The sequence below is a fragment of the Ursus americanus genome, unplaced genomic scaffold, assembly GCF_024610735.1.
Source record: "Ursus americanus isolate L20-20 unplaced genomic scaffold, mUrsAme1.1.p SCAF_65, whole genome shotgun sequence".
NCBI lineage: Eukaryota > Metazoa > Chordata > Mammalia > Carnivora > Ursidae > Ursus > Ursus americanus.
In genome coordinates, this window is record NW_028273647.1 from 509,617 (window position 1) to 524,366 (window position 14,750).

Sequence of the window (14,750 nt, forward strand, 5' to 3'; positions counted from 1 at the left end):
ATTAAGAAGGTAATAGAATTGTATGGAATAAAAAAACCTGCAGGTATTTTTAACTAACTTCTAGGTATTCCTGGCTTTTAAACACTTATTTGATTGACTGGCAAAAGAGCTGGAGGTCAAATCTCTGCTAGCCATTGATGTAACCCAACCAAACTATATTATCATGGAATATCATGTTAGCTTGTCAGTTCCAGCTGTTTGATAAAGCTGAAAATACAAGCATATTTCTCTGGTAAACTGTAACTAGGACAAGATCGCATTTGACTAGAGATTTATTAACCTTCACATGTTTGTTTTTCTTTTCAAGTGTGTCTTCTAATCGATTTGGGTGCTGAACTGAAAGTGACCAACACTGAGTACCGTCCCCAATCCACAACCACCTTTGTCTCTGTGACTGTGTCTACAAAAACGAGGGTGCCTGCGCACGGGGCTCACCTCCTCTCACACTCTAGTGTTTTACACATATGGTTTCCGGCTAACGTGTTGCTCTGCTTAACAGTGGAAAAAAATATTATTTTTTGGAGAGAACCAGAGAAAGGACAATTGTAGAGAATCCTTTTAATTCACTTTCAGTCACAGCAGTCTCACTAAGGTCAGGACTAGTCACTACCTCATTTAATTGTAGCACGTGAACGTCAAGTACACACCCAGTCCTCTCAGGCGAGCCGGAGGGTACCGGGCTCACGAGCCGTGCTGCCCGTTCATGAGATAATTAGATGTGGTCTCCTCAGGGCTCAGGAAGTCCTGCTGCACAAAAGAATGCTAACAGGACAGAAAGGAAAAGAATGAGGAATTGAGCTCTTCGAGCCGAGGCTGAAACAAAGGAGTCCTGACAAGAGAAGTGTGACTAGCCAAAGGCCATCACCACAGAACCCCTGAGAAGCTCAGGCAGTCCAGAGTCGGTGGTGCCACAAAGACAGACGGAACAGAAGTCTAGAAGAGATCACTGGTTAATCATTACCAGCCAATTTTATTTATACAGGAGTCGTAATTACAATCAGTAAGAAAATTAAGCAAAGACGCTCATCCTCTTGTGTGTGATTTAATATGCAAACAAATAAGTGTGAGTCACGCCAAAGTAGGTATGTAATCTTACTTCCACTCCTCTGGTGGGTGTGCAAGTTCATACTTCTCCCTCACATTGGAGACACCCATATCCAAATGGAGCCAGTGAACCTCCTCTGACCGCAGGTGACTGAGGCGAAATCCATAGCAGGCCACGTGCTTTACTTTGTGACTGTCCACTATCTTCTGAATGATCCCCTAAAACATACCCCTCACAAAAATGACTGTTATAAACAAACAGAAAAAAAACAACTGTATGCTAAAAATTAATGCAATGTGCATTTCTTTTAGTTAGTTAGCAGAAATCTTTGGTAAAAAGAGTATCAAGTTAAATAAATTACTTCATTTTTCTCAGGAATCTTTTTTCTCAAATAGTATTTTTATGAACAAGGAAAAGTTCTGAAAAAAACACAAGAGGCTCTTCCCTTTTCATTAGTGATAACCGAGGCACGGAAACGTAACATGCATTTCTGCAGCTCTACCTCTGCGTCACCCCCAAAACCTGACCAAGCGTTCCGGCCGCCCCTGGAGGTCACGTGCTGAGAACTAGACCTAAGGAGGGGGTCCCACTTTCTGAACCCAGGACAGCATACTGGTTTAGACCAGGCTGCAACTTCATGTCATTTCTTAAGAAACACAGTTAGAAACATACAATGAAGGCCACGCTTCTGATAGTATCGATGATGTAGGAGAAGTTACTGGAAGCTGGGCCTACCCAATCTACTATGAGCTCTCTGTCGCTTACAATGCAGCAATCTAAAATAGTCCCCAAACCTAATGCTCCTGACACACGTGCCCATGAGTTCAGAGTTGAAGGCGGCAGGGAAGGCTGCCTCGCAAAGATGAAGCTTATCCTGGGACGAGGGCAAGGAAGCCGTAACCCCGAGTCTTGACCTGTGCTCTCACGGTTGTGGAGGTCTCGTGCGTACAGGGATGTAAATGGGCAGCACATATGGAAGACTCACAGGGGAATACAGCAGAGACCATCCGCTCCCTTACGTGAAGGTGTGCTCATGATAACCACTGCACTCTTCTCAACACTTCAGGCCATTCATAATTTTTAATGAGGCTGCTATTAACATGCAAATGACTTCTAAAGAAAATCACTGTTTTTTTAAATTAGCAATTGACTGAAAGCATATTACTTGTAATATAAGGCACATCTTGAAAAGTTCCTACGTATACTAAATATGTCTATATTAGGGCATGATGCTGTTGATAATAAGAATGTTCCTATCCCTACTCATGAGAAAAGATAAGTAACGTGTCCTATATATGCAAAACCTGTTAAGGACCCAGTGTGTCCACACTAAAGGCATCATCACCTGCCCGTGGTCAGCCTCCCCTTCAGACTACTGGATCCCAGGAGAAGGTTGTGTATCAAGCACGGGAGACTGGCATCATCGGGGAGAAAGCACGGACAAAGGACAGGCTGGAGGCGTCAAAGGCAGATGAGCTCTCTGTGGGACAGGAAGGATGTGTGCAGCCTACAGATGTCTGGGTGAAACTGAAGTAAGCATAAATGTCCTTCCTGGATTTTGATTCAAGGCCCAGAATCTCTGTCAGGCCACCACGAAAGACGCTGCAGGTTGTGTCTACCCAAGGGCACCCAGCCACGGGGCAGCGGGAGCCGAAACCCAGCCCGCCCCCTAGTCTTCACCTCTTGTGCTCTGGGGCAGGGGATCTGCCTAGGGGGAAGAGACAGCCATTTCGAGTAATTCTTTCAGTGGCAACTTCTGCAGCTTCTCCTTGCCAACAACACAAATCCCTGAGCTGCACAGGACAGGCACTGGCGCCGCTTTCGAATTCCCACGAAAGCGCTTTGTCTTCCTGTCCCAGCTCTGCCAATTCACTACCGAGAGCACACCGACACCGGTGGCCCTCACTAAAGCTCGGGTTTTAGCACATCTCTTTACTCCACAGCAGCTCCCTGCTAGCACAGATTCCAGAGCTGCCTCTCTGCTGTTAGGGCCGAAGTTTATGTTCACATCCGTCCCCAACCCTCTGTCTCACCAGGTCTATCCTTCGGGGGACAAACGGTTTCTTACTGTTGATGTACCATCCACAGTCTGAGGGAAATCCCACCCTTTCTGGATGCCCTCCCTGATGACCCCTAGCAAAGGTTATCTTCATGACCTCTCAAGGAATGGGCACATAGATGCCTACCTGCAGAGAGGCAAGTATACGGACGCTTAGTCCAGAGCTGTGGAGCCCAGGGGAAAGACAGGCTCCCAATCTGGAGTTTTATGGGATAGATACAGTTTTAGTCCATTCACTTGATCACGCCACCTGAAGACACCCAGTGTGACCTCAGGTTGGGTTCTGTTGAACAAAGAGTTCCCATCCTACAGAACCTCCTCATTAAACAAGGTAGCAACTTTCACTTTCCACTAAAAAATTAAAAGCAATAAACACACAGACATTTCCCTTTATTTCACGTTTTGCTTTTTCTTTATGCTTCCATACTGTGTTCTGTCCTATTTCTCTAGAACTCCTGAATATCTCACTGCTGACTCAGTTTGAATGGTGGCCAAGATTATGAATACACAGGACTTCTATATTTGAAGCTCAGTACATACACTAAGTAACTGAAATAATTTTGAGAACCAAATATTTGGTTCTGCATAACTGAAAAATAACTTTGAGGACTAGGTATTTAGTAAGGAATGCATACTCAAAAAAAAAAAAAAAAAAAAAAACCGAAACCCAACATTACTACCATATGGAAAAGTATGCATGTATTATTTCTGGAAGACGTACATTCAGAAAAAGATCTCTAGGGAGATAACAGGACAAGGCTTTATAATTTGCCACTAATGGCAGCTGAATTACATTTAAATTTCTCATCCTGGTTTGATGTCCCAGGACAATCCTACCCTACAGTATATAAACCTATACTTTGCTACTCTGAACTATCCCTTTACTCATCTGTATCATATCCCAGAATTTGGAAATATATAATTTTCCTGATTTTCACATGAGATATTCGCAGGAAAAGAATTCTTCTTGAGGATGAAAAGACACTAGCCAGTGTGTACACGAGGCTTCCATCTTATCAGGAACATAGCACGTAGCCTCAGAGCCATTCTACTACGGGTGGACAGTTATTTTCTTGTCAGCTTCCTTGCTCTGGGGGAGAAAGGGAAGTGGAGATGCACGCAATTCTGCTATGAACGAGCTTCTAGCTGGCATCGTACACATGCAGCAGCACTGCTTAGAAACAGACGCACTGGGTCAAAAGCTACTTTAAAATGTGACATTTTGAGGGGCGCCTGGGTGGTGCAGTCGTTAAGCGTCTGCCTTCGGCTCAGGGCGTGATCCCAGCGTTCTGGGATCGAGCCCCACGTCAGGCTCCTAGGCTGGGAACCTGCTTCTTCTTCATCTCCCACTCCCCCTGCTTGTGTTCCCTCTCTCACTGGCTGTCTCTCTCTGTCAAATAAATAAATAAAACCTTTAAAAAAAAAAAAAAAAAAAAAAAAAAAAAAAAAAAAAAAAAAAAATAAAATGTGACATTTTGGAAGTATGGCCACCAGGGAAACTATACCAATTATACTTGGCACACAATGTTAGAGACTGTCCTTCACCTCATGCCAATGCTGGGTAAAATTAATCTTAAAGTGTTTATCGATGTGATGGACCATAGAAGGGGGGGCATTTCATTATTATAATTTACATTTCCCTCATTATATACTAGTGAGATGACACTGTACTTTCATTTCTAAAAGTTCTTTTTATGATTCTGCTTGGTTCCACTTGGTCACTTATCTTTCAGACTATGCTCTAGAAAGAAATAATGACCTTTCCACTGGTAGAAAGAAATCCTGCAAACCATTCCTTCATGTTCATCCACTCTTGAATGTTCACTCACTCTTTTGGTCATTTGCATCTAGCCTACATCTGGTGGTAAGACAGCACCCTTAGCCTCCAAAGCCTTAATCTAGAAGGAGAGAGGTGACCATGAACAGTCTGTGGGGAAGGTGGCAACAAGATAACAAGAGATACTTGCTGTGTCTAGCTGTCTTCTCACAGTGATTTGCAAGATGTCTTTATTATGAGAGAGATCTAAAACCACACACTGTGTTGTGAACAGTGCTCGTGTCTTTACTTCCTCCCAGGAGTTACAAGTGCACTCATCACTACTGATCTGTTTGTTACAACATCCAGCCGTTATTTTTCTGCGTCTCTCTTTCAGATGCTCCTCACAGTAAGGAAACCGACAGCTGTTACTGTCCTCGGCTCCTCCTGTGCAGGTCTTTCTGTACCACAAAGAAGGCGTGGAGATCCACACCCTGCTCTCCAACATGAGTGCAGCCCTTCTGTCGGCTCAGCACTCACGCAGAAGTCGGCCCCAACTCGGCCAAGACAAAGCACGCCTGTGTCTATCAGCTCCCTACTGCTGCTGTAACCAATAACCACACACGGAGGGGCTTAAAAGAACACAAACATATACTTCTCCGTTCTGGAAGATCCCAAATCTGAAATGGGTCTCACTGAGCTAAAATCCAGGTGTTGGAAGGGATGTGCTGCTTTCTGAAAGCTCTCGGCCGGCCTTCTCCAGCTGCTAGAGGCCCCTCTGTGCGTCTGCACTGCAGCCAACCCTTCATCCGCAGTCCCCTCCCTCGGACCACAGCCAGAAAAGGTCTGCGGCTCCTCATCTCCCCCATCTCAAGGTCCTCTTCATCTCGGTAACATCTTCAAAGTCCCTTCTGCCATGGAAGGTCACATATACACAGGTTCTAGATTAGGATGTGGACCTCTTTAAGGGCCATTCTTCTCCCTACCACAATCGCCATCTCTAAGCATCTAGTGATAAGAGAATTCTTTCTCATGCTCTTACTGTCTCATATTCTTCTTAACACTGCTTTTGAGTCTGCTTTTTTCCTTAAGGATTTTCTTTCTAGTTTCTTCCTGGATGATACTCTCCCTCCATTAAAGGAATAATTTAACTAAAATCTCTGTAGTCCTTTCCTGCACCAAAGTTATTTGAAAAACCATAATCAGCGTTCGAGCTTTTAAATGCGCATTCACCCGATCCTCTATCAGACAGAAGAAGTTTACGTTTGAGACACACATAAGGCATCTGTGACACCACCTAGCAGTGAACACTGGAGACCACGGGACTACCACACACGGAGTTCCCCAGGCAGCCCTCTGGGCTGAACTCAGGGAAAACTGCCTGCTGGCTGCCTTCCCCTACGGCCACTAGCCATTCTTAGCACAGCACTGTTCACAGAGCTCCTAACTCCCACAAACTCAGAGAATCCCACACTGTTCACGTGTCTGCCCACTCTGGTCAGCAAGCCGGTTTTAAATTGATCAGAATGCTTCTCTCTACTGTTATTCTTCCTACTACCAGCTTGGTTACAATAGTTAGTCCTAATCCAACCAACTCCATGCACCTTTTAGCAAACTACAGGACTGAATTTCTTGTGTTCACTTCCTCTTGCAGGTTCAGGTAATTACATCACCTTCCTCTAGAGGCTCACGACGAGCACTGAAACCTCGCACTGTACTACGTAGTCAGGAAAGGGCACTGGGCCTGTTAATAAACTTGAAGATAACTTTGAAGGTGACAAGAATATTGTCCAACAACTCAACTGCAACTTAATCTTTAGCAACATTATATGGTACTTGCCCAGATTTGGTGTCTGGGTATAAAATGGATTATTCTAGACCCTGTGATTTAAGGAAAATAGTAACAAGGTAGGAATGAAGGTCTGACAGAAGTTATCAGTAAGGACAGGTATGGTTCTCAATAGGTATAATCTCTGATTATCAATTCAATTTCTTTTATGGTCATCAGTCTACTACTTTCTACTTCTGCAACCAATGTTCCTAATTTACATTTCTGTCAGAAGTACTCCATTTCATCTAGGATTCGTGTAGTTACTCCAATGGGGCTCTGTCAAGCACCAGTCTGTGTGCCTGCTAGGCCCTGCTGAAGATGCCGGGGACAATACCAGGAGGCAGAAAGGCCCCTGCTGTCACAGAGCTTACGGTCTAGGGGAAGAAAGCAGAGAATAAAAGAGCAAACAAATCAAGAAACAAGACAATCTCAGCAAGGACAAATCATCATCAAAATGGGGTGATGGGCAACAGAAAAGGTGGCAGAGAGGGAGCTCTCCGGGGCTGGGAGGCCGAGGGAACGAGGGCAGTCACTGGAAATAAGAACAGGCCACAAAGAGCCAGATCCTGTAGGTCCTCGTAGGCTGCTGAAGGAATCTGGCTTTCCTCTGAGAGAAATGGGGAGTTGCTGGAGGTTTTGAGCAAATGACTGATTACAAGACTGGCATGTTAGAGAAACAGCGCAGGAAGCTGAAAGTCAAAGGGAGCGAGCTGGAGGAGAGAAGGTCATGGGGCGCGACAGGGAGAGGAGAGTCAGGGGCTTCTGAAGGACCTGAACGTTCACCCTACATGAGACAGGAAGCCACAGGAAGGTTCTGAGTTGAGGAGTGACACGCTCTGACTTTCGTTTTCATAGGGTCACCTGGCTGCTGGGCTGTGAACAGACTCAGGGGTTCCAGGGGGACAGCAGGATGTCAGGAGACCATGTGGCTCGAAGAAGGTGTCGCAGTAGGGGTCAGATGAAGTGGGTGGATTCTAGGTGCATCTGGGGACCATGTGGCAGGACCGGCTAACGTACTGGGTGTAGGGCGTAAGCAAAGGAGGAGCAACAGATGATTCTAAGTGTCTGAAAGAAGGGAAGCCCTCAGACTGACACACAGTCCTTTCAGAGTCAGAAGCGTAGAGACGGAGGAGAGGGGCAGATGCAGCTGGGCGGCACACAGGTCCCAAGTTCAGAGGGAGACCAGTCAGAATGAGGGCAGGTGTGGAAAAGGCAGAGCTGGATTAAATGGTGGTCACAGCTTAAAGAGACCAAGAAGATGGAGGAGAGGTGCACGGGGGCTGCACGGAGACCACAACACGGTGGTGACCTGTGGCCGCCTGCATCCCTACAGCACTTCTTTCTGGGTTCACGGATCTGTTCTATTATGCTCCTGTTTTCTTAAAGACAGCCTGTGGGATTAACGTTCTACACCCTTATTTCTCTAAAGACACCTTCATTCCCAGTCTTCATGATTGGTAGTCTGTCTGGAAGACTTCTGCGGTACAACTCACTTTCCTGAGCCCTGAGAAGATGCTGTTCCAGTGTTGTCCTGCATCCAGCATTGCTGATGAAAAGTTTGATGTAAATGTCATTCTGTTTCCCAAGTAGGGGATTCCTCTGGTAGAATCTGGAATTTTCTATACACCCTTATTATTCTGAAGTACCACTACAATGTTTCTAGATGACCATTCTTATTCAATATAGTCCGGCATGAGTTAACCCCAATCTGAGCTCTGCAGCTGCCTGGGCCTTGCTACTGACCCGGGGCCAACGCTATGGCCGAGGTAGGTGATGTCTGCCTCCGTGGGCTGCTGCTTATTTAGGGGCAGGATGCGCCAGTCTGCCAGCACTTGGCAGGAATCATGACCGGCGTTATGACTCGCACCTGATTTTGGTCGCATCTGGGCAGCCACACCAGCCAGGTTGAGGCAGATGACGTAGACAGAATGTGCTTACGTGCCCATCTCACAGAACCCCCCCCCCCGAAGAAGGTGCTGGGCCTCCTCCTACACAGGTGGCCACGTGGGCCAGGGATGGCCTCCGAGTGTCCGAGGCCATGAGGCCTGCACCTGAGACACTGCTTTGTACGCTTTGCCTATAAATGGTGGAGTCCTAGGAATCCTTTCAACAACCATTTAAATTAATTAAAATAAAGTAGCACATATCTGTAAAAGGAGTAAAATTACTAACTGCAGCATGAGAAATAAAACCTCTATAATGCATTACAACAAGAATCCAGATATTTTCTCAACGCCTCCAAAGGTGCTGCTTCTTGAGTCAAGCAAATTACTTTCTACTGAGCACAACTGTCTAGCAGAAATGAAAATGCAAGCTGTACATGTTCCTTTAAAATCTCTAAAAATAAATAAATAAATAGAAATGGGTGAATTCCATTTTAATAACATATTTCATTTAACCTACTATATGTCAAGAACATGATCTTTTCAACAGGCAATCAAAACAGGTTATTAATGAGATATTTTACCTTCTTTTTTCACACTAAGTCTTCAAAACCTTGTATTTTTACACTTACAAGACATCGGCTGAGACTGGCTACGCCCGAGTGTCCACCTGCTGCACACGGTGCCCGGAGCAGGCAGTGCATAGGGTGGGGTCTGAATCGAATTATTCAGCTCCTTTGGGTTGTTTTCTAATATTCGGTTACTTTGGATAACAGTAAGCGATCTCTTTTCAGAAACTGGGCGGCCTGGCTTCCTCTTTGCTACCATTATTAAATGGTCTGTTGCTTTCTACCAAGTGCCTATGCTTCCACTCTGAACTCAGCCCCGCACCCCATTTCTGCCGGAGGTCACTGGGCCTCAAACGCTGCCACGTTCCTTCCACTGTACCCCTAACGATATATGCCGGTTCCTTTATCTGTAGTGTTCCTTGTGTGGTGCTTCTTGGGGAGAAAGACTGCATGGACATGTGCTTCAGTACTCTTCTGTTCAGTTGTGCAAATCCATTACTTTAGAATTAAACTACTGCATTTTCAAATGTTATAGCATTAAATGAATGTGAGTGATGAATAACGCCCACCTTCCATCACAGGAAAAGCTGTGGTGAACCAATGCCAACTCAGAGTTCTTTGCCTCAAGGTGAAAATCATCAACTGATGGGACCTATTTAATTTCAAACATTTATCAATTACTATGAAGTAAAACCACCTGGTTCTCAGGCACATGGATTTGCTCATATTGATCTTCATAAAAGTCCGACGAATATGTTCTCATAACTTAGGAATGTGAATCTGGTTTAAGTTCTTCTTCACAATATAAATGTTTTCATCTGGTAAGTTTGTAACATTGGCTAAAGGCTTGACATGTGCCCAGGGATCATTGGTTTTCTCCTTGATATGGATCCTCTTGTGTATAGTAAATTTGATACCAAAATACCTTTGTCGTGGAGCCTTTCCACGGTGCATTTTCAGTTATAATCAATCTTGAATGTTTGCTAAATGTCTTGTCAAATTCACATCTCTGAAAGGGCTCCCCTCCTGTACAAATACTCGGAAGTTTATTAAGGCTGATGCAGTGCTTTAAGAGACTTCCTCATTCACTGTAACTGAAATTCACAAAGACTAGAACATATACTAAGAGCCTTCCCATAAGCTCTACATTTGCAAGGTTTCTCTCCAATATGAATCTTCCAATTAACATTAAGGTAGAACACTGGCTGCTGGCCTTTCTACCAAGTGACTCTGTTTATAAAATTAAATATAAAATAAAACTGGGAAAGCTAGAAAAAGCCATCAAGCTTCATAAAAAGTTGAAGCTTTTTAAAACAAGAGACTACTATATTTCAATTATACCACAAGTAGATGTTAGTACATATTTAAACCCTGAATGAATTATTCACCTTTGAATAATTAATCCATCTGAACAGTGAGTACTGCAATATTATAGAGATAATGGAAATTACATAGAACTTCAATGTAATACTGTGCCCTTCAATCTAAATTCTGTCAATCCCTTTAATTTGCTTAAAAGTACTTAAGGCATATAAGTTTAAGAGCAGCAGATTAAATAGCTTCATTATTATAAAAAGAAAGGGGGGGAAAAAGATGTATCTGTTCATCCTGGCATTGGACACTGTCCTTCTTAGAGATGAACACGGAGTAGGCAGAGGGAAGGAAGGAGCAGTTTCTCTGTAACACCTGGCCAAAGTAAACACCTGCTGAAAACTGGCGTCCTGAACTCAGTTGTCTGAAACCACACCGCTACCCTCTCACCCCCCACTCTCAGCAATCTTGGCCCACGAAGCGCCTCTCACCTCTCTTGGCCACGATGCTCACTGACCGCCCACAGGCTACCACCCACACTCAACATTACTCACACAGGCAACCTCGCCACCAGGATTGCCTTGGGAAGCACACTCTGCACTGCAACTAAGGCCATGGGTGTCTCCTCCCCACCACAGTAGACAGTAAGCTGTATAAGCAGGGACCCTTTATATCCCCAGAACCTTGACAAATGCCTGGTGTGTGGAACCAATCAGTTTTTGAAGAACCTATCCTATCTGGAGTCATGCAGATACCTTCAAAATTCACTTTATAGAAAATAATTTATTTCCTAAGTATTAGAGATTGTTTTAATTGCTTTGTTCTCTTATGTCCTAAAAAGTTTAAAAAAAAAAAAAAAGGAGAGAAAAACATCAATAGCATTATATGAATAACATGATTCAGTTATTATTTTCCTAAGATATTTTACAATTAAAATTCTGTCAGTCACATATTAAGTGGATAAATAATATAAAGAAAAAGTTAACATCACTGTAATATGGGAATAAAAATTTTTATCTTTTTTGGTGTGTGCCATTAACCTAGGCCCATGTAACTTTAATGTCCATGAAGGGTCTCTCCCAGGAAAATGCACTTACCCTGACATCGGTAGCATCTCCATGCCTGATCATACTGGCCCAAGTAGCTGGCTCACTGCTGTTGTCAAAATAATGAAAGACCTTCAACACTTGCTCCATTGCCCCAGGGGAACGTTCCACTCCGGTACCCAGGTGAGTTTTGGTACTCGAATTTGGTGTGTGATTCAAGTTTGGGTCAAGGTAAGCAGCTGCCATTATTTTGCTAGATGCTATGTATCTGTCATACTCTAGAAGGGGGAAAAAAAAGCTGTCAGTGTACCATATTTGAAATCTATTAAAATGTGGTTAAAATCTATTAAAACATGATATACTGATCCTTATATTAACAACACTGCTCTATGTTCTTCCCCTATGGTCATGTCATATGCAGAAGGTGAGCATCGGGAGAGCAGAGACCTGACTGACCAAGATAATCGCTGTACTCTCCTGCACCCAGAGCACTACCGAATTCACGATAGCATAACAAATATTTGTTAAATTTTCTTAACAAATTAAAAGACCAGGAGTCCTATTTTAGCTCTGTCAAACATTCACCATGTTATCTATGAACAATGTCACCTCACCGTCCACCCTTTTAAAATCATAGCCTTTAAATCTGTGGGAAAACCTCACAGGAAAGCCAAATATGTTAATTTTGCTGACTACTTCTGAAAACCTATACATGAGATGCAAGTTCTTTCTTCCTACAATAAAAATGCAATGAGTGGTCATGACACATACTAGGCACTGGTGACAAAAACCCCAGAGTTAAAACCAAGTCCTCCCACTTATCCAGTCCCTCAGCAGGAGAGTCAGACAAGTCACAACTGAAAATAAAACGAAACCAGAAAGCACAAACCAACCACTGTCTGGTCTGTCGGTGTGATAGGAAGACTTCCATTTGAATGTGGGGCAATAGCTTGGCCAACATGAACACTCCCACTGAGAAAAGTCAGGTTAAAAACCAGACCAACGGGGCGCCTGGGTGGCACAGCGGCTAAGCGTCTGCCTTCGGCTCAGGGCGTGATCCCGGCGTTGTGGGATCGAGCCTGACATCAGGCTCTTCTGCTATGAGCCTGCTTCTTCCTCTCCCACTCCCCCTGCTTGTGTTCCCTCTCTCGCTGGCTGTCTCTGTCTCTGTCGAATAAATATATAATATCTTAAAAAAAAAAAAAAAAAAACAGACCAACGTTTGGAGTCCAAGATGTTGTGAGGCAACCAGGACAGCAGGGGACATAGGTGGAGACATGAAGAGACACTGAACAACAGCTGCCTCTTCCCAAAGGGCATTTGCCAATTCTGGGCCTTCAAGAGCCTGAAGATCCAAGAAAAAGCCACCAATGAGAGAGAAACCAGCTGAGCTTTTGGCAGTGAGAGACCAAGTTATGAGCATGGGGACCCTAGGACTCTGGTGAGCAGGACAGGGTGGAGAACTGAGCCACACACTCCGCTAGTTGTCCCTTTAAGATAGTTACCAATCCTGAAACCAAGCCCAAAGGGAGCCATTAGAAGCTCAGTGAAGCTGAAGACAGGCAGAAGAGACTAGGAGTCCACCTGGGCCCAGCAGACAAAACGGGAACAGCATGACAGACAAACTCAACCTAACCAACAGAAAGCACTACACCCAAGCGCAATTCACCTCCGCAAGAGAAGTACCCACTAACTACGCACAGGAGGCAGTCACTAAAACTGACCACGTGGCGGGTGAAAGAGCAAGATTCAATAAATATCAAAGGACTAAAATTATTAAAAGTATATTCTGTCTCTAGCATTAAAGCTGGACAACAACAAAATAATTAAAAAATCACCAACTGTCTGGAAAAAAATCACCGTTTGGAAATTAAGCAACATATTTCAAGTAACCCATTAGCCAAAAAGAAACTCAAAGTATTCTCAATTCGACAATACAATTAAAAAGAAAGATCAATACTACATGCAGACAGAGCTGTCATTAGAATAAAATCTACGCTTTTATTATTTTTTTTAAAGACTTCATTTTTAAGTCATCTCTACACCCAGCCTGGGGCTTGAACTTACAACCCTGAGATCAAGTGTGGCACGTTCCACCTACTGAGTCAGCCTGGCATCCCTAAGATCAATACTCTTAAATGCATGTATTAGAAATGAAGATTGGAAATTAATCATCTAAATATCCATATTTCACAGTACAATTTGGAAGTTGAACAAAATCAAGGTTTGGTTTTTTTTCTTTAACAAGAATAATGCAACTGATAAACCTCTAGCAAGACTAATCAAGGAAAAAAAAGATAAGGCGAAAACTAATGACAGCAAGAATGAAGCAGAACAGATAACAGAATGTTAATAATAGGAAGTAATGATAGAATATCAGATATTATTAAGAATATCATGAACTATGTCAATGAACATAAAAGTTGAGATGCATACACAATTCTTTTTTAAAAGATTTTATTTATTTATTTAACAGAGAAAGAGAGAGCACAAACGCTGGCGGAGGGGCAGAGGGAGAGGGAGAAGGAGGAGGAGGCTCCCCAGTGAGCAGGAAGCCTAGCTTGGGGCTTGATCTCAGGACCCTGGGATCAGGACCAAAGCCGAAGGCGGACACCTAACCGACGGAGCCACCCAGGTACCCTGAGATGGGGCATACACAATTCTTTACAAAGTACAACTTAAGCCCTAGCCATTAGAAACTGCTGCTGTACGAAACCAAAACCATAAATATAAAGCCTATTTAAATAGACCTATTCCGTTAAAAATGGTCAATCTGCAATTAAAATTCTTCCCACAAAGGAATATCTGAATTCTTCCAATAATTTCAGGAAGGATAATATTAATCTTACAGAAATTCTTCCACTGAACAAATAGGGAACATTTCCCAACTTATCTTATGAAACCAGCAAAACACTGACACCAAACCAGTCAAGGACAATATGAGAAAGGGTACGAATCAATCTTCCTTACAAACACAGGTGCAATAATCTTTAAAAAAAAAAAAAAAAGATCAGCAAATGTCATCATGCAATATTTCATAATGTATCATGACCAAGAGGGATCCGTCAGAGGAAGGCAAGGGTGGTTAAACACTCAAACAGAGGTCTTTGTTTGCGGCAGTCTTCTTCACACTGTCAGAGCACGGGAGCCACCAAGACACCCTACAGCAGGTGAAAGGATAAAAAACACTGTGGTCTATCCAGGCAATGGAATATTTAGTGCTAAAAAGCAATGAGCTACCAAACCATGA

At 43.6% G+C, this 14,750-nt stretch overlaps 1 protein-coding gene across 2 annotated transcripts in view; it reads right to left on the bottom strand.

The window, feature by feature from the left end:
- The window catches only part of LOC123786219 (focal adhesion kinase 1-like), a 109,301-nt gene that overhangs the window by 40,655 nt on the left and 53,896 nt on the right, over positions 1-14,750 (bottom strand). Inside the window, exons 5-6 of one of the 2 annotated variants that reach the window (XM_087860454.1) lie at positions 11,552-11,778; positions 951-1,263 (exon numbers count right to left, since the gene is read on the bottom strand). The exons of the other annotated variant lie outside the window; for it this stretch is intronic. Coding sequence (XP_087716580.1) covers positions 1,093-1,263; positions 11,552-11,746 — 366 coding nt within the window. The 5' untranslated portion in view covers positions 11,747-11,778 and the 3' untranslated portion in view covers positions 951-1,092. Of the gene's footprint in view, positions 1-950; positions 1,264-11,551; positions 11,779-14,750 lie in introns of those variants that run through there. 2 annotated transcript variants of the gene reach the window in all.